At 35.9% G+C, this 21,612-nt stretch overlaps 2 protein-coding genes across 3 annotated transcripts; both read left to right on the top strand.

Annotated features, from left to right (window-relative positions):
- The first annotated feature begins 294 nt into the window (after positions 1 to 294).
- Positions 295 to 5,092, top strand: LOC110462892. The gene is made up of 3 exons (XM_021517130.1): positions 295 to 428; positions 1,992 to 2,110; positions 4,035 to 5,092. Exons 1-3 carry the CDS (start codon positions 316 to 318, stop codon positions 4,769 to 4,771), a joined length of 969 nt encoding a protein of 322 aa, XP_021372805.1. The 5' UTR covers positions 295 to 315; the 3' UTR covers positions 4,772 to 5,092.
- Positions 5,093 to 7,966: 2,874 nt separating this feature from the next.
- On the top strand, positions 7,967 to 21,091 carry LOC110462889 (charged multivesicular body protein 5-like). 2 transcript variants are annotated; one of them, XM_021517126.1, is made up of 7 exons: positions 7,967 to 8,138; positions 9,495 to 9,599; positions 13,104 to 13,150; positions 14,939 to 15,032; positions 16,385 to 16,456; positions 18,263 to 18,484; positions 19,907 to 21,091. In XM_021517126.1, exons 1-7 carry the CDS (start codon positions 8,070 to 8,072, stop codon positions 19,958 to 19,960), a joined length of 663 nt encoding a protein of 220 aa, XP_021372801.1. In that variant the 5' UTR covers positions 7,967 to 8,069; the 3' UTR covers positions 19,961 to 21,091. The 2 variants fall into 2 exon arrangements, with proteins under 2 accessions (XP_021372801.1, XP_021372802.1); XM_021517127.1 differs by lacking the exon at positions 13,104 to 13,150 and adding an exon at positions 11,060 to 11,106.
- Positions 21,092 to 21,612: the final 521 nt, after the last annotated feature.

Genomic DNA, 21,612 nt, shown 5'->3' with positions numbered 1-21,612 from the left:
ATTGTTACGTCATTTGTTTGTGAGAGTAACCTCATCAATTTTAGAGAAAACGACGTAATTTTCTCACACAAACCAATGACGTCACAATCAATACATGCTCAAAAGAGAAGATAACTCTGCAATACGCAAAGACGGAATACACGTACACTGTGTCTATTTTCCTTTCACAATACAACTGTCTAAAGCCAGATAATTCTGGGATATTTTACATCTATAATAACGTCAGTGTGATCTAGTATTACCTCTGTAACCCCGGATATCTTTAATGTGGGTATAAAATTGCCCCAACACTCATTTCACAACAAACCCAGCGATATGTTGCCGACGGTGTTGAGAAGAAGCACGAATTTAGCGAAGCAGATGCTTTATAATCGGGGCAACTTAGCTCACAAACGTCTGTATTCAACAGATAATACCGAGAAGCACGGGTACGTACACGTGCATCGAGTCCTTTTATTACGTGTAGCATTAAACCACGTGGCTGTGCAAGTCATGGTGACCCCGACCAGATCGTCTAGCAGCTAGCTAGCTGTCAATTAATATGCCTAGACCTACACATGCACGTATTGATAGACGAGGCTAGTATACCTGCGGTACTGCATGTGTTGTGGTCAAGCCAATTAAGTACACGTGTACCCTGTCGACTTAATTATCATGTTGTACATATAGAGCTCTAAGAACAAGGTCACATTGATAAAACCTTTAAGTTTTATGGCAATGTTGACAAAGAAAGCACATAATTTAGGTAACTTTTTTATTGTTCATGTTATATATATATTATATAACAGTAAACACGACAATTCTTTTTCTTCGAGATGTGGGTTCTATTCATTTTGTATCCGAATATATGGATGTTGAGTCATTCCTACTTAGTGTCTTAAAGGATGTAGCATATTTGGGCGCCTCATTATTGACGTCTAGGTCCGTATCTAGCCCCTGTACCGTGCCTCAGCCGCGCGCCCTTTTCACAGTCAGGTGGTCGATCTTTGAATGTGTTCGAATTTCCGTCAAGACAAAATCGTTCGACTGATGATGATTGCTTTTAACTCATGAACTCAACTATATGTAATATCAATTAATATCAATTATCAATTGATATCACAATCGCCTAAAGGCATATGAAATTATTGAACACGTTTAATAAATTCCATATGACATGGACGCAAACATTTGGACGCGACATAAAGTGTGTTTTAGTAGCTAAAATTGAATGGCTTCAAGCGCAGGTGGATGACATGTCGGTTTGATTTATTACCGCGGTTTTCACTTCTAAAATCTCAGTCCACCAGTTCTCTGGGAGATGAGGTCTTTCTTGAAACAGGGTGCCAATTCTTTTGAGTACGGATGTTCTCAATTTTTCAAGTTGCCTGGGTTACTGGCTTTACCTGTGTGAAGTTAGTGAATCATTAAATACTTCTATTTCGTTGACACAAATGTCGTATTTTGTCGATTATTTATGATAATGTAAGGACAGGAAGATGTCTTGACGTTTTGGGAAATGACGACAGGAGCTGTGAACTTAACTGATAAAGCGTCACGCATTGTGTTGCTAGGTACTTCCACGGTTGAGGCAGTTGTATTATATATATATATTACATAGATGATTAAAAATTGAACGGTTATCTAGCGCATCGTCTCTGCTGGACGAATGTTTTAAAGCTGACTGACGCTGACCACGAACTCTTGATGGTGTCGGGAGAGAAATATTGCTGGGGTATATGGGTATATATAATGAAGCCTTTCGTCCTCAGACATTATTTTACAATGTCATGATCACTTAATCATGGAGTTGATTTGCACCAATACAAGCGAAGATCGATTTGTGAGTACATGCAGTCTTGCGCTCTTTCTAGCAAGGAGTCTGTTCTGTTTCAAACAGACACCATCAGAAATTCAGTATACACTTGGGTGACTCTCCAAAATTTTGGCTGATGCGTTTTTATGTGTACATGCTTTGTGGCATAATAAGTTACGTGTCTTTGTTGTTCTAGGAATAACCGGAAGGAGGCTTTATTGGCACTGAACTACCGCCTTGAGCACGTGGACAGCACTGTACCGGAAGCTGTGGTTAAACATCCGGGTCTCTCCTACAACGACTACGACTCTAATGGTATACAGGCTCTCAGAAACATCAAAGGCGGATTAAGGTTAAAGCGCCATGTAACGAGAACGACATCAGTCTAGAGATATACTAGCGGAAAAAAGAAACTGTGCATGCCTAAAATGTGTTATAAAAATGAATGTGTATGACGTAGAACAACAAGGTTTTCAGGGACAATTTATTTGTTATTTATTAACAGTTGCATTCCATTTTCCACGTTATGGAATCAATAAGTTCCGCTCAGGAGTGACGTAAACACAGCAGGTGTCAATACTGAGCTCACAAAGTTAATACCTGGTATGTCCACCGTTTGCCTGAATGCAAGCCTGGCAACGTCGACGCATGAAGCCTATCAGACGGTTCGAAAAAAGCTTGTGGGATGGCATTCCAGATATGTATAAACGCTGCAGCCAAATCAGCCAACGTCACCGGTTGATTAGGTAATGCCCGTAATCTGCGTTTCATTTCATCCCAGACGTGTACAATGGGCGACAGATCGGGGGATACATTAGGCCAGGGCAACACGTCAACGTTCTGTTGGGCCAAAAAGTCCATAGCGACACGAGCTGTGTGTGTCCTGGCGTTGTCCTGCTGTAGCGTAATGTGACGTTGCTGCCCTTGCACGAATTAAACGACGTGGGTCCGGAGGATCTCGTCACGGTACCGTAGCGCGTTCAAATTCCCGTTAACAACCACCAGAGGCGTTCTCCCATTGGCTGTGATGCCGCCCCAAATCATAACGCTGCCTCCGCCGAAAGAACGTCGTTGTACCACACACGCGTCACGGAAACGTTCTCCAACGCGACGATACACTCTGGAACGGCCGTCACTACTCTACTATTCAGGTGGACTCGCGTCTCGTCCGTAAATAAAATACATGCCCAATCCCGTCGAGTAAATCGCAGATGCCTTCCGTCGCGGACGGATAGCTCGTTCACGCAATCGGTTCCGTACAGTTCTCGGGCTTATTGGTAGCAACCCAGGGATTGTCCGTGCAGTCAAACTTGTCGTTTGGAAGCGATTTCTCAAATGGACAAGCTGAATATGGTTGTCCTGTTGACGTGACGTCACACGTGGACGTTCCGCACGAGGTCGATCGCCGACGTGGCCAAACTGTTGATGTCGTCTCCACAAATCCCTGATTGTGTTTTCGATGGACATGAAAACGTGTAGAGACAACGGCTTGGCCCATACCAGCTTGAAGCATACCAATAATCCGGAGGCTGTCATTTTCATTGAGCCTCGGCATAGCATTAATCACAAATTAAAACGTTATAATGCTGTTTTCACTGTTCACTGGTCTCAACAGAGTGACCCAACAGTTGAAATATAAACCTGCATTGTCGAATTGGATGGCTGGACGAGAAAAACGTGCAAACTGGTCAACGCCTATAGAGATCAAACTGCACGGGAAAAACTGTCAATGACACACGGATAGTGTGTATGTGTCATACTCGGTAATGTGTGTGCATTTTCATGTATATACAGTTGGTAATACATGTTCTATAACAATTCTCCGCATGCACAGTTTCTTTTTCCCGCTAGTATAGATTTTCCTTATATGGTGTAAACTTTTCAAGGTCACACGAGCATGGTTTCTAGGCGGTTTCCTTTGGATGTTGAAGCATTTTTAGCATTTTATCAAATGGTAGAACAGACATTTTTGTGAGGACAATATGTGTTTTCTATCGTTACCATTTCTGTCCATGGACAAAGAAATTATGCATGTATTTCCGTCTAAGTTCATCGAGATTGTTGGTCTCCGATTAATATCACAGCATTATGGAAACATTAATGTGTAATAGCGTTTTATCATAATTTCAGAACAATATTATGTGGCCATATAAATGCGCTAAATAATATCTAGATTTTTTTATAACAAAACTAATATGCAACTGAAAAAATGTTACACCAATTTGATTGTTTGTTGTAGGTCAGCCAAAGATATGGATGATAATGAAGATGTTAGAGTCTATACGTTTCTTTGCTCATCACTATCCCCTAGACGACACGGGACGGACTTTCAGAGACTACGAACAAATGACCAAGGATTGTCTCATGTTTCTGGTCACATCGGAGTTTATACTTAGCAAAGGAATATACAGGCCTTCCCCGATTACACCCTGGATGAAAACCAGCGTTAAGGGCGGTTATGTAGGAAAAACTTCTTTGAATGCCTCGACGGAAATGAGGTGTGAAAATAGTGGACAAATCATGGCTTCCAATATCAACCAAATCGTCTGCGTGGACAAGCGAAGCAGACGACCCATGCCTCTTCCGTTGTGGTGGCGGGAAAAATATTCCGAATCTGGGAAAAAGCACAAGGCTTTAAATATCAACAAGTTTGAAATACCTGACGAAACCTGTATTTATCATACTAATGTAGCTTGGAGTGATACCGATTTAAACCTCCACGCCAACTGGACAGCCTACGCACGTTTTGCGGTAGATGCAGCCCACCACTGTTACCAAAATGGCGCGTTGCAGAATTTTGAGGACAATTTTGCCAACGGAATTCACAAAGTTCAAATTTATTTCTATGGAGAAAGTGTTCAGGGCGATAAACTGGCCGTGCATGTATGGGAGGACAAAACAGACCATCGTTTATTAATGGTGGACATTTTCAACAAAGGTCAATCTATTTGTCAAATTAAGCTGTTTTTCCATTAAGTTCTTTTCGTTACATGTAGACCTGTTCAGACTTACTTTTATATTTTATTTGTCAGTTTTTATGTCACATGTCATACAAATACATACTTCAGAAATAATCAGCAGATGAACATACGATGAGGGAGAGGAAGTGCGGACACAGTGTGAATAAACAGAGGGCCACATTGCCAAAATTAATTGTTTTGTCCATTTTTTTCGAATCTTGAGTTACAATATATTCCATGCTGGAAAATCATATTGATGTTGATATATTCTATTCTACCATGCTAAAGTGTAATTGAATCTACATCAATGTTTATAAGGCATCGCGACCTATATTATAATCTGTCAAAACATTTGTCACGTATTTATTTATTTATCATTTATGCATTTCACCAACAAACCGATATATCAGCTGATGTCATGATTTCTTCAGCAGGAATCAGTGGTCAAGTTATGCGACATTAACCTATATAACGTAGACTCATGTCGAATCTTTTTGATATGTACATTTACGTACACGCGTGTCCACTCAATAAACCTAATTCCTCCAAGACCAGTCACACGCGGCTCACATGTTTAACCTGCAATACCGACGTATAGGCATTCGGAAGAGCGATATGCGCGTGCGTGTCTCTTTCCCAACAGAACACGGTTAATAACCAAGAGAATTAGTCATTACATAGTGAATGATGTAGAATTATTCAGGGAATTAGATTGGATAGAATAGCCAATGCCTGTTCTGAAAATTCAAGGGGTGGCATTAAATATGTTTTACCCAGGGGTTGATTTTGACCCCTAAAACGTCTATTTTTCCCATGAGTATAGGTCAAAACATGGCCGCTGTAACAAATTCTCGTGAATATGTAGTATGTTTAATTGGAGTGCACATGATTATATTCTGACCTGGTCCGAGTCAATACTATGGGTGGTCATGTACATGTGTCACAGTGGTTAGCGCACTCGCCTCTCAACAAAACAGCTAGGGTTCGATTCCCAGATGAAATTGTGGAAAGGTATGGTCGCCTCCCCGATCACGTGGGTTCCTGTGGGTCAGGTTTCTTCCCGTTAAGACCCTCTGCGCACATCCATCCAGGCCAACAAGAGTAATTAATAAAAGTACGAAAAAAAGTGTTTCATAATTGTTTTAAAATAAATGTCGAATTAGAGAGTTATAGAAACGTTGGATACCATTCTAATATTTTAAGTACAAGTTCAATATCCATGGCGATTTAATTGGTGTCATTTATCAGGGAGTTGAAACCTTGAAACCAAGGAGACCTTGGAGGGCCGGCCTTAAAGTGTAGTAAAGCACGAGATATGGACGGAAAGGGAGTGGAGAGAGAAGAAATTTAAAGAACGTGTTTGTTTGTTTTGTTTCTGTGTGTGTATAGTTCTATGATATTGTACAAATTAAAACTGGGCCTTCATAGGTTGCACCTAAATACAAGTCAAACAGAAATATAAAAACGAAGGTACGCAGGTTTTGAAGGACAAATACATGAGAGAATTGAGTACAAAGAAGATATTTTTGAACGTTACACGGGCAATTCATTGATAATTACGGAAAAATAAACGCATGTAACTGTGCAGTAAAACTATTGTTTTATTTATGTAATTATTCGGTGAAAATACCAAATGGTACCCGACTTTGACATTACACGTAAACGTGAGTATACAAAAAGACGACAATTATTCCCACAGTGGCGCATAGTATTATATTAAAAGTTCTTTTCTGTGAATGGATTGACAGCTGGGATTTCCTATGATGTACCTAGCTATATGTATGTACAAATTCTATGTCAATTTATGAAACAGTGGGTACATATGCTCTGGAAACCAGTCAGAACGGACGGACACACGCACACGGACGCACGGACGCAGCGAACGGACGCACGGCCCCGACCTCGTCGAAGCTGGGATATAAAAACTGTCATTTGCCAATTTGGTGATCACATTTGTTATCACTTGTACACCACAGGGGCTCAGTTTTGGGATACTTTTATACACATTCTAAAACCTTATCAGTACAAATTGAGGGTACCGAGGTAGGTTTTAGAATGTGTATAAAAGTATCCCGAAACCGAGCCCCTGTGTTGTGCGCATGCAGCATAAAAATAGCTGTATTAATAATTGTTGGCCACATTCATAACTACACATTGACATATTTAGATACATTTATCAAAATATAATCCACATCGTTAAGTAATTTGCAGCAAAGCTGACCGACAGTACACTGCCGTCATATATATAATGGATTCGAATAATGAACATTTAATTACATTGAGGTTGAACAAATATGATATTTTATATGATATAGTGCAGTTCTGTATAAAATTATAAACATATGTAGGCCTACTTGTACTTTTGTACAGAATCAAAATGGCCATATAGGTACTCTGCACAGTTGATCACAACGTTACATAGAGAATAATGCATGCCCTTTTCAATATCACACCCAGTATCGACCCGAGACTGCAATATCAGCCCTCGGGCTGATATTGGTCGAGGGTTGATACTTGGTGTGATATGGAAAAAAGGCATGTTTTATTATGTTTATTACATACTTACTAATAAAAGCTACTATCTTATGATCTTTTTTTTTTTAACTATTGAAAAACGAAAAAAAATCCAAAAGGGTTGTGGTACGGGGTTTTGCGAGCTGATACGGAGAGGACTGATACGGATTTTGGGGTGTGATACGGTGGGGTCTGATACGGATTTTGGGGTGTGATACGGCGAAGGCTGATATGGGTTAGAGCAATTGTGTCGTATCGCATATACAGAAAAACCACATATTTATTAGTAAGTATGTAATAGATTTGATTATTCAATTTTGTTAATAATCACATTTATTACATACTTACAAATAAATATGTGTTCTTTTTTGTATATGCGATACGACACAATTGCTATGAATGGGGTAGCACGTGTGATTTATAAATAAGGTGTCAGTTCAAGCTATCACCTATCGTTGTCATACCCCAGTCACAGTCAGGTGATGGAATCGTGACGTTTGAAGGGACCATACATTAATTACCTATGCATTTCATGTTTTCTTTTCGATTCTTGTTTGCATATTTACAAAACTGTATTGATAATAAACACTCAATAGTTTAATAAAGATGAACAGTAATGTTATATTGTAAGACTGGTGTATTCGATCCATTATAAATAACGTAATCATATACGAAATTATAAATGGTCCCTACCGGATGTGACGTCATTCTTAATCACTCTTGCTCTGTTTACTTCCTGACATCGGTGTGAAATCCGTTTCACTTCAGTTTCTCCTCAAATAACAGAATAATCAGCGAAAATGAACCGACTATTTGGAAAAGGCAAAGACAAGGCTCCACCACCGAATCTCAATGACTGTGTAGCGAACGTGAGTAATCAAAGGAGATGTTCATTCCTCAAAATACGCAATAAAATGCATATGACCAATTTTCACAAAAGTCATGTGCCCGTCACTTTGGAATGTAATTCCATATCTGCATTTATTAAAGTTATCTGATTCAGTAGCAAAATAAAGCTGACAAATGTAATATCATATTGCCATAACTGGTGTCTATATAATATGACAATTTTGATCAGGTCCAGTACACTCTGCCGATTGAGCTATATAGCTGTAAAGACCTATAATAGCTCTATTGACCTATCTGAAATAGGTCTTTTGACCTATTTTCAAGTGATTTTCTTTTTTTAAAGAAAACGAAACAAAGTCGCTTTTAAAAGAAGATTGTATCATTAGGTTGATAACAAAAGACATTAAATATAAGTATTCTTTTAAAAAAATAATGGTGTAAAAAAATCGGAAATTTTACATTTATGAAAAATGAAAATAAACATCTAACTGTATGCTCTTTGTAGTCAACATTACCATAAACCTTATTGTTTTATGCGACTTTGCTTTAATTTAATGAAATTTGAAATCTGAGAAAATATAGCTCAATACAGCTATAACTTATAGGTGTATATAGCTATATAGGTCTTTAAAGCTATATAGCTCAATCGGCAGAGTGTACTGGACCTGTCAATCTATTCGAAAGTGAAATTACCCTTTGGCAATCTATAAGGGATGCCAATGAAATTGGTACTTGTTGTTGGTAACAGAAAAACTTGGTGTGATTACAACTTAATCGTATCTAAGAGATATTCAGGTTTTGTGTATCATTTTGTACACCAGTTGTTAAAATAAAACAAGCATAAATATCTACCGCAAAAGACGCCTACAAATTCTCTTTTTTTCCCAAGAACTATTATCACCTGGAACTCATTACCAACGTCACTGGCCCTTAGTGAGGAATTACCTTCTTTCAAGTCCTCACTTGAAGGTTACCACCAGTCTCTCTACTAATTTTGCATCCTCGATATGTACATAGTTTTAATATAATATTTACCTAAAAATTATAAAACAATGTTATTTGAAGTGCGACCTCCCAGGGTCAATTGCACTTCAACCTTGCAGTTCTGATCCTTGTAATGGATGATATAAAGAAGAAGAACATTACCATTTACTAGGCCGAAAAGGCCGGGTATTAATATTAGTACTAGTACTGCTGGTGCATGTAGCAGTATACTAATACTACATATCAATATCTATGATGCTATCTTGGAAACATTTATGATTACCTGTTACAAACGTTTATGCTTATATTATTTGTCAAGTGAGGTACTTAATTCACCCATTATTTTGGTTAAGTGTCTTAAAGTTTTATTTATGATTTCTTCTTCTTCACAGATTGACAGTCGAGGGGAGTCTATGGACAAAAAGATAGGCAGACTTGATGCAGAATTAAATAAATATAAAAATCAGATGAAAAAGATGAGAGATGGACCAGCCAAAGTATGTATATATTCATATTATAGCACTTTTAGTTGATTCTTGACACTTAGTAATTACAAAACTCAAATAACATTTTCCTTGTATTTAAGAGTGTCAAAACACGTGTCATATAGAAATGTCCTGTCAAACCCAAGAGTCAGTTGTCATTTTGGGGGGGAGGTAGGTGGGGGATGATCAGGTTTTATAACACTCTCCTTTCACCAAGGTGACCAGGGTTCAACCATTTCACTGAAATGTACATAGACTTATATATATGGGGCAAAGAAGTAATTCCAACAGTGTGGACAAGTTTAGGTTGTCAAATTTTCTATTGTACTATTTTAAGTAATTCGTATCCTACGGACATACCTCCATTAGGATCCAGTGTTATATGGGATTTTACCGTCTATATTACTTCTTTGACCCATAGGCTTATATATGTATATACCTATATATATCCGAATCAATCAGTCGATATAATTGTCATCTCTCACATATTTTAACACGTTGATGTACATCAGCCTTATTTTTATTTGTCCATGATTTGACTGCTGGAGTTGACAGACTACATAATTATCATGCTAGTTACCCAAATGTCATACTTGAACATGTAGACTATACAAACTTGTTATCTTGACATCACAAATTTCATAATCAAAATATATATATCCATTCTTACGACCATTTCCTTTTGTTCTGTAATCATATCGACACGTTGGTTTTCATCGGGTACTTCAGTTTCCTCCCAAACTAAGACCCACGTCCTGCACGCTAAAATCTGGGCCAACAATGCACATTATAACAGTCTGCTATCTGAATTTATAACAGTATAAGAAAACTAAAATGATACAAAATGACATGTTTTCCGATCATTCATATTAAGGTTACTAATTGCCTCTAAGATTGTGATATCTGTTGTAGGATTGCAATTAACACATTCAGTTAAACCTGGATACATGTCTAGTTTATATGTAAATTTCAAGATTCTATTTATAGGCAGTGTTCAAGACTTATAATATGGTATATATGCATTTATAGGAATGAGAATATAGTAGAATACATTTATAGGAATGAGAATATAGTAGACTACATTTATAAAAATGAGAATATAGTAGAATACATTTATAGGAATGAGAATATAGTAGACTACATTTATAAAAATGAGAATATAGTAGAATAGATTTATAGGAATGAGAATATAGGAGAATACATTTATTGGAATGAGAATATGGTAGAATACATTTATACGAATGAGAATATAGTAGACTATATTTATAGGAATGAAAATATAGTAGACTACATTTACATGAATGAGAATATAGTAGACTATATTTATAGGAATGAAAATATAGTAGACTACATTTACAGGAATGAGACTATAGTAGACTACATTTATAGGAATGAAAATATAGTAGACTACATTTCTGGGCTTGTGTTAACCAAAGTAGTTTCTGAATCCTTTCATTATTTCTTTCTTCCAGAATATGGTCAAACAGAAAGCGATGCGAGTGCTGAAACAAAAAAAGACGTGAGTACGGAACATTCATAGAAAATCAAGAATTACAGAATACAGAGTTATGGTTCTTTGTTAGTACATTTCATAATAGAGCATTCAATTCAATTTCCTCTTAAGTATGTACCAATTCGTTGGCTTATGGGAATGAGAATATGGTAGAATAAATTTATAGGAATGAGAATATAGGAGAATACATTTATTGGAATGAGAATATGGTAGAATAAATTTATAGGAATGAGAATATAGAAGACTACATTTATAGGAATGAAAATAAAGAAGGCCTCATTTATAGGAATGAGAATATGGTAGAATACATTTATAGAAATGAGAATATAGTAGACTACATCTACAGGAATGAGAATATAGTAGACTACGGTTACAGGAATGAGAATATAGTTGACTACATTTATAGGAATGAGAATATGGTAGACTACATTTATAGGAATGAAAATATAGTAGACTACATTTACAGGAATGAGACTATAGTAGACTACATTTATAGGAATGAAAATATAGTAGACTACATTTACAGGAATGAGAATATAGGAGAATACATTTATTGGAATGAGAATATGGTAGAATACATTTATAGAAATGAGAATATAGTAGACTACATCTACAGGAATGAGAATATAGTAGACTAAATTTACAGGAATGAGAATATAGGAGAATACATTTATTGGAATGAGAATATGGTAGAATAGATTTATAGGAATGAGAATATAGTTGACTGCATTTATAGGAATGAGAATATGGTAGAATACATTTATACGAATGAGAATATAGTAGACTATATTTATAGGAATGAAAATATAGTAGACTACATTTACATGAATGAGAATATAGTAGACTAAATTTATGGGAATGAGAATATGGAAGAATACATTTATAGGAATCAGAATATAGTAGACTACATTTATAGGAATTAGTATATAGTCGAATACATTTATAGGAATGAGAATATGGTAGACTACATTTATAGGAATGTGAATATAGTAGAATACATTTATAGGACTGCGAATATAGTAGACTACATTTATAAAAATGAGAATATAGTAGAATAGATTTATAGGAATGAGAATATAGTAAACTACATTTACAGGAATGAGAATATAGGAGAATACATTTATTGGAATGAGAATATGGTAGAATAGATTTATAGGAATGAGAATATAGTAAACTACATTTACAGGAATGAGAATATAGGAGAATACATTTATTGGAATGAGAATATGGTAGAATAAATTTATAGGAATGAGAATATAGAAGACTACATTTACAGGAATGAGAATATAGGAGAATACATTTATTGGAATGAGAATATGGTAGAATAGATTTATAGGAATGAGAATATAGAAGACTACATTTACAGGAATGAGACTATAGTAGACTACATTTATAGGAATGAGAATATAGGAGAATACATTTATTGGAATGAGAATATGGTAGAATAAATTTATAGGAATGAGAATATAGAAGACTACATTTATAGGAATGAGAATATGGTAGACTACATTTATAGGAATGTGAATATAGTAGAATACATTTATAGGACTGCGAATATAGTAGACTACATTTACATGAATGAGAATATAGTAGACTACATCTACAGGAATGAGAATATAGTAGACTTCATTTATGGGAATGAGAATATGGTAGAATACATTTATACGAATGAGAATATAGTAGACTAAATTTATGGGAATGAGAATATAGTAGACTAAATTTATGGGAATGAGAATATGGTAGAATACATTTATGGGGTGATATCTGTTGTAGGATTGCAATTAATACATTCAGTTAAACCCGGATACATGTCTAGTTTATATGTAAATTTCAAGATTCTATTTATAGGCAGTGTTCAAGACTTATAATATTGTATATATGCATTTATAGGAATGAGAATATAGTAGACTACATTTATAGGAATGAAAATATAGTAGACTACATTTCTGGGCTTGTGTTAAACAAAGTAGTTTCTGAATCCTTTCATTATTTCTTTCTTCCAGAATATGGTCAAACAGAAAGCGATGCGAGTGCTGAAACAAAAAAAGACGTGAGTACGGAACATTCATAGAAAATCCAGAATTACAGAATACAGAGTTATGGTTCTTTGTTAGTACATTTCATAATAGAGCATTCAATTCAATTTCCTCTTAAGTATGTACCAATTCGTTGGCCATTTTGAAAATGTATATTTTAAATGAGAATTAACATCTTCCCTTCTTTTGAATTCTTTAATCTAAAGGATGACTGCTACCTGCAACGTACAAACATAATATAATTATTAGTTACATTTCTTGTCCTTCATGAAAAGCCAAAATTACACCTTTTTTGAAACTAGATTGATCACTTAAATTGTCATTGTGTCACCATTTTTAGGTCACCTGAGCTTTAGCTCAAGTGACCTATTGCTATCCGTTTTCGTCCGTCGTCGTCCGTTAACATTTTACATTTCAAACTTAAAGTCAAGTTCTGCTGGGCCGATTGAACTGAAAGTTGGTAGGAATGATCGCCTCATGGTCCTGACAAAGTGTTGTTATTTTTCGGGTCGATCAGAAATCCAATATGGCCGCCACGGCCGCCATTTTGAAAACCTATTTCAAACTTAAAGTCAAGTTCTGCTGGACCGATTGAACTGAAAGTTGGTAGGAATGATCGCCTCATGGTCCTGACAAAGTGTTGTTATTTTTCGGGTCGATCAGAAATCCAATATGGCCGCCACGGCCGCCATTTTGAAAACCTATTTCAAACTTAAAGTCAAGTTCTGCTGGACCGATTGAACTGAAAGTTGGTAGGAATGATCGCCTCATGGTCCTGACAAAGTGTTGTTATTTTTCGGGTCGATCAGAAATCCAATATGGCCGCCACGGCCGCCATTTTGAAAACCTATTTCAAACTTAAAGTCAAGTTCTGCTGGACCGATTGAACTGAAAGTTGGTAGGAATGATCGCCTCATGGTCCTGACAAAGTGTTGTTATTTTTCGGGTCAATCAGAAATACAATTTGGCTGCCATGGCCGCTATTTTGCTACTAAGTTCTAATAGGCCGATCTCACTTAAAATTGGTCTAGGAATGATCAGCTCATGGTCCTGACAAAGTTAAGTTAACATTATACTATTTTTTACTCAAATTGGTACATATTTCAACAACAAAAATAAATACTGTTAACTCAGGTGACCGTTTAGGCCCATGGGCCTCTTGTTAGTTGTAGCAAGTTCATTTTTGCTGTACAACTTCATACTGTTCAATATGATGGTGATAGGCAACAAAATGGAAAAATGTATATTATTGGTATTTTAATTTTAACATATTTAGTGTAACTGAATCACTTGATTTTTGACCCTGAAAAAGGTGAAAAACACAAATAATAATCAGAGAGAACAAAGAACTTTTTTTATATCAAAGCATTATATCTGCACAAAATGATGAAATAGGGGTAAATAAAATTACTTTTCCTAGTTAAAAGAATAAGTTTTGGATTTTTTCTGCCATAGTCTAAAAGAAAATACTATTTTTATTAATTCTGCAAACATTCATACATATCTGGTTACACATCTGGAAGATATTGTATAGATTTGTTCTGCAACTGGCGGTCAAAACCAAAACATTCACCTAAAACCACATATCATGTGAAATTGGTATCATTGACAGATCATAGCACAAAATCGAACACACAGACATATAATTCTATTTGTATTTTCTACTATACTATTAAATCCTTTTTCCAAAAATGCATATAACAAGAAAAGAAACTTTTGACTTCTCAGTTGAGTGCATTCTTAATGAGAACAGACTTGTAAATGTAAGATCCTTTTATGTATTTTGTGTTATTTTTCTGCAGGTATGAAAATCAAAGAGATAATCTAATGCAACAGGGTTTCAACATTGAACAACAAAGCTACGCAATTCAGTCATTGAAAGATACCAAAACCACGGTAAGTATTGTACATTGTACATTGCAAAGTGTCAAAACTTTCTACTCTTGCATTAATCCCTTGACGTGCTTTTCCTTAATGTAAACATCACATTTGAAGTAACATTGTTAAACTTATTCCGTCTTTGCGTATTGCAGAGTTATCTTCTCTTGGGAACAGGTATTGATTGCTACGTCATTTGGTTTGTGCGAGAAAATTACGTCGTTTTCTCAAAATTTGATGACGTTACTCTCACAAACAAGTGACGTAACAATCAATACCTGCTATCAAGAGAAGATAACTCTGCAATACGCAAAGACGGAATAGCTGAAGATGATGTTGTGCTGATACTTTTGACAATGTATCTGTACGTGTACCACTGATGTTAGTTTCATGATATATAGCGGGATTAGACACTAACGATCTGTTCTTGGAAGTCCACAGGACTAGCTGACTAGGTTATCTGCCAGTCCTATATCAATGTTAATAGGCCAACATTTCCTTAAGGGAACGTTTTCACCAAGAAACATTAAAAGTAATTGACCTGAGGGGATATGAATTAAATATTGTCATATATAAGAATATGGTGAAGTTTTAGGAAACTTTTGACAAATATACAATATGTCTGTATTTTGAGCAATTTTCCCCCTAAAAATATCGTTATTTTATAACCTTTTCTGTCAAATGATATTGCGCTTACATACTTTTATTAACAAGTCCAAAGGACCAGTTAGCTTAGATGATTCACTGGTACTTAGTGAAAGCTACAAGTCTCGGGCTAGAGGACTATTGTTAGTGTCAAACCCTGTATTAATACACCAGGGACTCACTCTAGCTCTAAATTATCCTCATGAATTAAAGAATTTATCTACGTATATTGAACACTCTGCATGTGATAATTGTTTGTGTACAAATAACATAGCTGTCAACCCTCTCGGGATCATTAGGAGGGATATCGGGACTCCCTCTGTTTGACCAAAATTTACCAATATCCCTCGAAACTCCCTCATTCAAGTCTAAACTCACACAAATTAAAAATCTACATCCTGTGGTCAAATGATCTCCTAGTTACTGCAGGGTGTGTGTAATGATCATAACAGGTGTGTCTGAATCAAATAAATGCTTTTTGGAGTTATTTTGATACGTAATAAGGGGGGAAAAAATTGAGCAAAGCAGCTTCAGTCGTGTTTCATGCACTTTCTTCCTCATTGGTAATGTGGAACGAGGGAGATCTCCCTCATTGGAGTTTTTTTGAGGCTGACACCTATGCAAATAACTATTATAAAGAACCAGAGCGTTCCTGGTTTAGAACCTGAACAGTTACCATTTTTGTTGTATTTTTTTGACATTTTCTTACCGTTTTATCATATAAGGTGGATGCCATGAAGATCGGAGTGAAGCAGTTTAAGAAGGAGTACAAACATGTCAACATTGACAAGATTGAGGTGAGTTAATACTTAGGCTGACAAGCTTGAGGTGAGTTAATGACAAGATTGAGGTGAGTTAATACTAAGGCTGACAAGATTGAGGTGAGTTAATACTTAGGCTGACAAGATTGAGGTGAGTTTATACTAAGGCTGACAAGATTGAGGTGAGTTAATACTTAGGCTGACAAGATTGAGGTGAGTTAATACTTAGGCCTACAAGATTGAGGTGAGTTAATACTTAGGCTGACAAAATTGAGGTGAGTTAATACATAGGCTGACAAGATTGAGGAGGATTTATACTTAGGCTGACAAGATTTGAGGTGAGCTAATACTTAGGCTGACAAGCTTGAGGTGAGTTAATACTTTGGCTGACAAGATTGAGGTGAGCTGATACTTAGGCTGACAAGATTGAGGTAAGTTAATACTTAGGTTGACAAGATTTAGGGGAGTTAATACTTAGGTTTACAAGATTTAAGTGAGGTAATACTTAGGCTGACAAGCTTGAGGTGAGTTAATGACAAGATTGAGGTGAGTTTATACTTAGGCTGACAAGATTGAGGAGGGTTTATACTTAGGCTGACAAGATTGAGGTGAGTTAATACTTAGGTTGACAAGATTTAGGTGAGTTAATACTTAGGCTGACAAGATTGAGGTGAGTTAATACTTAGGCTGACAAGATTGAGGTGAGTTAATACTTAGGCTGACAAGATTGAGGTGAGTTAATACTTAGGCTGACAAGATTGAGGTGAGTTAATACTTAGGCTGACAAGATTGTGGTGAGTTAATACTTTGGTTGATAAGATTGAGGTGAGTTAATACTTAGGCTGACAAGATTGAGGTGAGTTAATACTTAGGCTGACAAGATTGAGGTGAGCTAATACTTAGGCACAAGTTCTTACTTTTTCCTTTACATATGGGAGGTACAAATATCTCATGTGAGATAATGTTTTCATCCACCTGTATTTATAATGTTAAATAGAATCTATCACTCCTGTGTGATGTAGATACAGTAATCTCGACCCCTGGGATAAGATTTCTGTCATATAGTGCTCATCAAATCCTCCTGCTAAGAAAAATATCAACCCTTGGGATAAGATTTCTGAAATATAGTGCTCATTGAATCCTCCTGCTAAGAGAAATCTCAACCCTTGGGATAAGATTTCTGTCATATAGTGCTCATCAAATCCTCCTGTACCTTCTGCAGTACATCACACAGGAATGATTGATTGTTTTTCTTTTGTACTTTTCTACCAAAAAAACTGGTGATGTTGTCAAACCCAGTGCATTACAGTGCCACCATCAAAGGAGTGTGAAACGTGTAATAAAATTGATGATGATACCCTGATTACACTGCATTAAGTGGTGAAGCACTGAGGCAATGGTGATATTTACAGAATCAAAAACAAAGTGAGCAGATCAAGGGTCACGTTTGATATACCTACTATCACCCTCCTTTAACCCATTGGGAAATGTGCAGAGGACATGATCTTACATCAGTTTAAGTCTTACAGTAAGGCTTCATGGTACAGTGGAACCAACTTATTATGATATCGGTTATTATGATATATCGGTTATTATGATATTTTCCCCATGTTCCGATTTTTTCCTTCTTTAACTAAGCAAAAATTATCGTTTATTATGATATGGTCCAAGGTAGGACCCCGCTTATTATGATATTTTTTTCTGCCGTTTATGGATTTTATAAGGTAAAAACTCAGGTAAGTGTGTAACCAATAAGCATTCATACCAGCATAAACATTGTAAAAAAGCTGATAAATCCTAATATAAAAAAGAATCAACATAGCAATTTCTCTTATTTTTTAGGATTTACAAGATGAGCTTGAGGACCTTACGGAACAGTCGAGCGAGATACAAGAGATAATGGGCCGCAGCTACGGAATGCCGGAGGTGGACGATGACGAGCTGGAGGCCGAATTAGATGCCCTTGGTGATGAGATGGGCCTTGACGAGGATACCTCCTATCTTGACGATGCCGTCGCCGCGCCCTCAATACCCTCCTCAGAACCTGGCGCAGACAGTTCACGGGTAAGATGGGCCAAATTGTCACCTCGATTAAGTCAGTGATACATATACAATCCTAAAAGCTTGATTGAGTCGGTGATACATATACAATCCTAAAAGCATATCATTACAAAAAGGTTGTAAATGTGGGTTAAGAGTTGATCTGTTGAGTTTACTCATTCACCCCTGAAATTTCATAATGAACTATTCCAACCTTTGAATTGGAAGAGTGCAAATGTGTCTTCAGGGTGAATTAGGTAAGGGGCGTAAAAATGTACTGTTATAAGACCAAACAAAGTCTTCAATAGGTGATGTGGATTATGCTGCAGTCTTTATATTAATTTGTGGTTCTATTCTGCTCATTGTTTTAACTTATAAACATAAATGACCTTTTGTTGGATAAATCATATTTGACAGTTAGAGGAATGTGTATAAAAATGTTGGAAGTCTGTCTTTTTAAAAGATAAAAGCTTAACCCTTTCACCCCTATGTAACTTTAGTGAACTCTTCCATGCATTGATCTGGATGAGTCCATTATGGTCTACAGTGGTGAAAGGGTTAATATAAATTAGACACGTTATATAGTGACAAAATATCAAAGGGAAACAAATGAACAAAAGCGATTATTCCTTTGAGCGTACATATCTCTTTCTTTATCTGTTGTATGTATAATATGCATTAAAACTAAGGTATACTGTCCTCATTCATTTACCACCTCTTTTTCTGCCAACATATTTCGATTTCCCTTTTTCTTGTTTTCTTAATCATTTCTTTATACCTTTCCCTCAATCTATTGCCAGACTCCATTATAATGCCAAAATCTTTCTGGACAAAATAGTGGCATTATAACGAGGTTTTACTGTATGTACATGTACATGTATTTCACCCAGGTTTTACAATATCAAACTTTCATGGTTCAATGATTTTGACCATGTCACAGATTTGATATTTTATAGTACTGATGTTACAACAGTTAACCCGTTCATCTCGTTGACTGCCAAACATATTTCAAGATATCATTGTCCTTTAATTTTAATGCTTTATACACCTCCCTCTACATATTGTCCGGCAATTATAAAACATGTTGCTAGGCAAATGGTAGCATTATAATGAGGTTCACTGTGTATGAGTTGATGTACCTGCTTGTTTGAGGTGTCAGCATCAGTAACGATGAAAGTGAGGCATGTAGCTGCCATGTTAGCAAATAAGCAGTTGCATGGACATAAAAAAATACTCAAGTGTACTGTCTAATTTTATTAAGTGTGCTCAGAATTTTTTCGCCTTTTCTAATTTTTCCAATTATAAAGTATATATTTTTATAATGGCTGCCATATATACACAGATTCCTTGTAGCAATTCCTTTTATTTTATATAAATAAATGTATAAATGTTTATCACTTTAATAGTTTGAAAATAATTTACCACGATAATTTTTTTTTTTTGCAGGATGTACCGGTGGATGAGTTCGGATTACCACAGATTCCGCAGGCAGCAAAATAGTGTAGGGAGCGGTATTTGTATGACTGTGTTTATGAGTACCACCAAAACTTAGTGACAAGATGTGAAAAATCGATGCAAGGTTTTCATCACACGTTAATGTGCTGATAGAATATGATGTAGGGGAAGTAACTCCTGAAAAACAAACCTACTGTGATGAATGGTATGATGGAAGGGAAGTAACTCCTGGAAGACAGACACCAAATAGATGGACAACTACCGGGCAATCTCATTAATCGTTATTAACTTTTAAACTTTATTGAAATCATGGCAGAAAATAATTTTTTTCCAAATCTACACTAACATAGATTCATGAATACTTACTATGGTATATTTATGATCAGAATGTATGTTTTTTGTCTGCAAGTGCCAGAAATTTTGAAAAATATCCAAGCTAGAACCCCTCGTTCCTTTTAATGGAAACCCTCATCTGTCTTTGTTTATTTTGTATAAAACATACATGGGAATATTTTTTTTCTGATCATACACAGAACTTGTACAGAGTGATCATGGAGGGAGTATAATCATTCCTGCATGCAGGCTAAACCTGCATTGATTTAAAGGTGTATGCCACATTTTCCCTGTCGGGCCTAAACAGGTTTTATTGTAAAGCAGCACATCCCATGATTTATAATTGCAACAATTGATAAAAGAAAAAAAGGAACAATTTTAGTTTGGTTGAAAAAATGACTATCAGGTATGGTAAGTTTCCATTGTAATGTTCTGAGTCCATTGGTTTTAACATGTCCATGGTGAAAAATTCTGATATTACGATTTCATTACCAGCGGTCAGATCGTGTTGCCTTTACCTGAGAGTTAAAAGAGTACCAAGATGGTACTGGTTAGATGTTTGTCAGTCCAAAAACAGTCTCAAATATGGCTTGCCTATGAAATGGATGACGCTTCATGTTTTCTCAAAACGTGAGGCAATCTTTTTACATATAATCATAGATTTCAAATAGCTCATTATTAAAACTCTTTTGTTTTGCATTACACAAAGTATTTCAGATCAAATCGAAACAACTATTTATTATGAAGATTTATTACTGAATGCTTTGCTAGCGAGTTATTGTGAAACTTGTTAAGTGTTTACAAATAGATCATTGTAAATATTAAACTTAAACTAAAATCACATCTTGTTTGTTTGTTTTTGATTTACATTTAAGAAAACATGGATTAATATTTTCCTCCAAGTGGCCGTGTATTGTATACAATGCATACTTGGTATGTAAGACATTGTGTGTATAAGGGCATTTAGTTGACTCTAGACATTAAGCAATTTCAGAAGTCAAATAGAATTTCCCCTGCGTTTTGGGGAGCCAAAACACATGTCAAATTGACATGTCCTTCGAATTCAAGAGTTAAAAAACATAGTTGAAGTGTTATACATTTTCCTCAAATAAATGACCTTGACCTACATTAAAGATCACAAGGGTCAAACGTGTTTAAAACCTTTAAACATCTTCTTCAGAATAACCAGAAGGCCCAGAGTACTGATACTTTTCCATAGGAATCTAGGACAGAGTGATATAAAGTTTCGTCATATAAATTATATTGACCTACATTCACGGTCACAGGGGTCAAATATGTAAATATCTTTAAACAGCTTCCGCAATACCAGGAGGCCCGGGGTGATGATATTTACAAGGAACATT

Source organism: Mizuhopecten yessoensis, unplaced genomic scaffold (assembly GCF_002113885.1).
Source record: "Mizuhopecten yessoensis strain PY_sf001 unplaced genomic scaffold, ASM211388v2 scaffold10841, whole genome shotgun sequence".
Classification (NCBI taxonomy): Eukaryota; Metazoa; Mollusca; class Bivalvia; order Pectinida; family Pectinidae; genus Mizuhopecten; species Mizuhopecten yessoensis.
Note: the sequence above shows the minus strand (reverse complement) of the source record. Positions and strands in the feature narration are given on the sequence as shown.

Excerpts from the sequence above, each read along its gene's own strand:
- LOC110462889 (XM_021517126.1), top strand. The coding sequence starts at position 8,070 with ATGAACCGACTATTTGGAAAAGGCAAAGACAAGGCTCCACCACCGAAT. Across the intron at positions 9,600-13,103 it reads TGAGAGATGGACCAGCCAAA|AATATGGTCAAACAGAAAGC; the intron begins GTATGTATATAT and ends TCTTTCTTCCAG. Across the intron at positions 18,485-19,906 it reads CTGGCGCAGACAGTTCACGG|GATGTACCGGTGGATGAGTT; the intron begins GTAAGATGGGCC and ends TTTTTTTTGCAG.
- LOC110462892 (XM_021517130.1), top strand. The coding sequence starts at position 316 with ATGTTGCCGACGGTGTTGAGAAGAAGCACGAATTTAGCGAAGCAGATG. Across the intron at positions 429-1,991 it reads GATAATACCGAGAAGCACGG|GAATAACCGGAAGGAGGCTT; the intron begins GTACGTACACGT and ends TTGTTGTTCTAG. Across the intron at positions 2,111-4,034 it reads CAACGACTACGACTCTAATG|GTCAGCCAAAGATATGGATG; the intron begins GTATACAGGCTC and ends TGTTTGTTGTAG.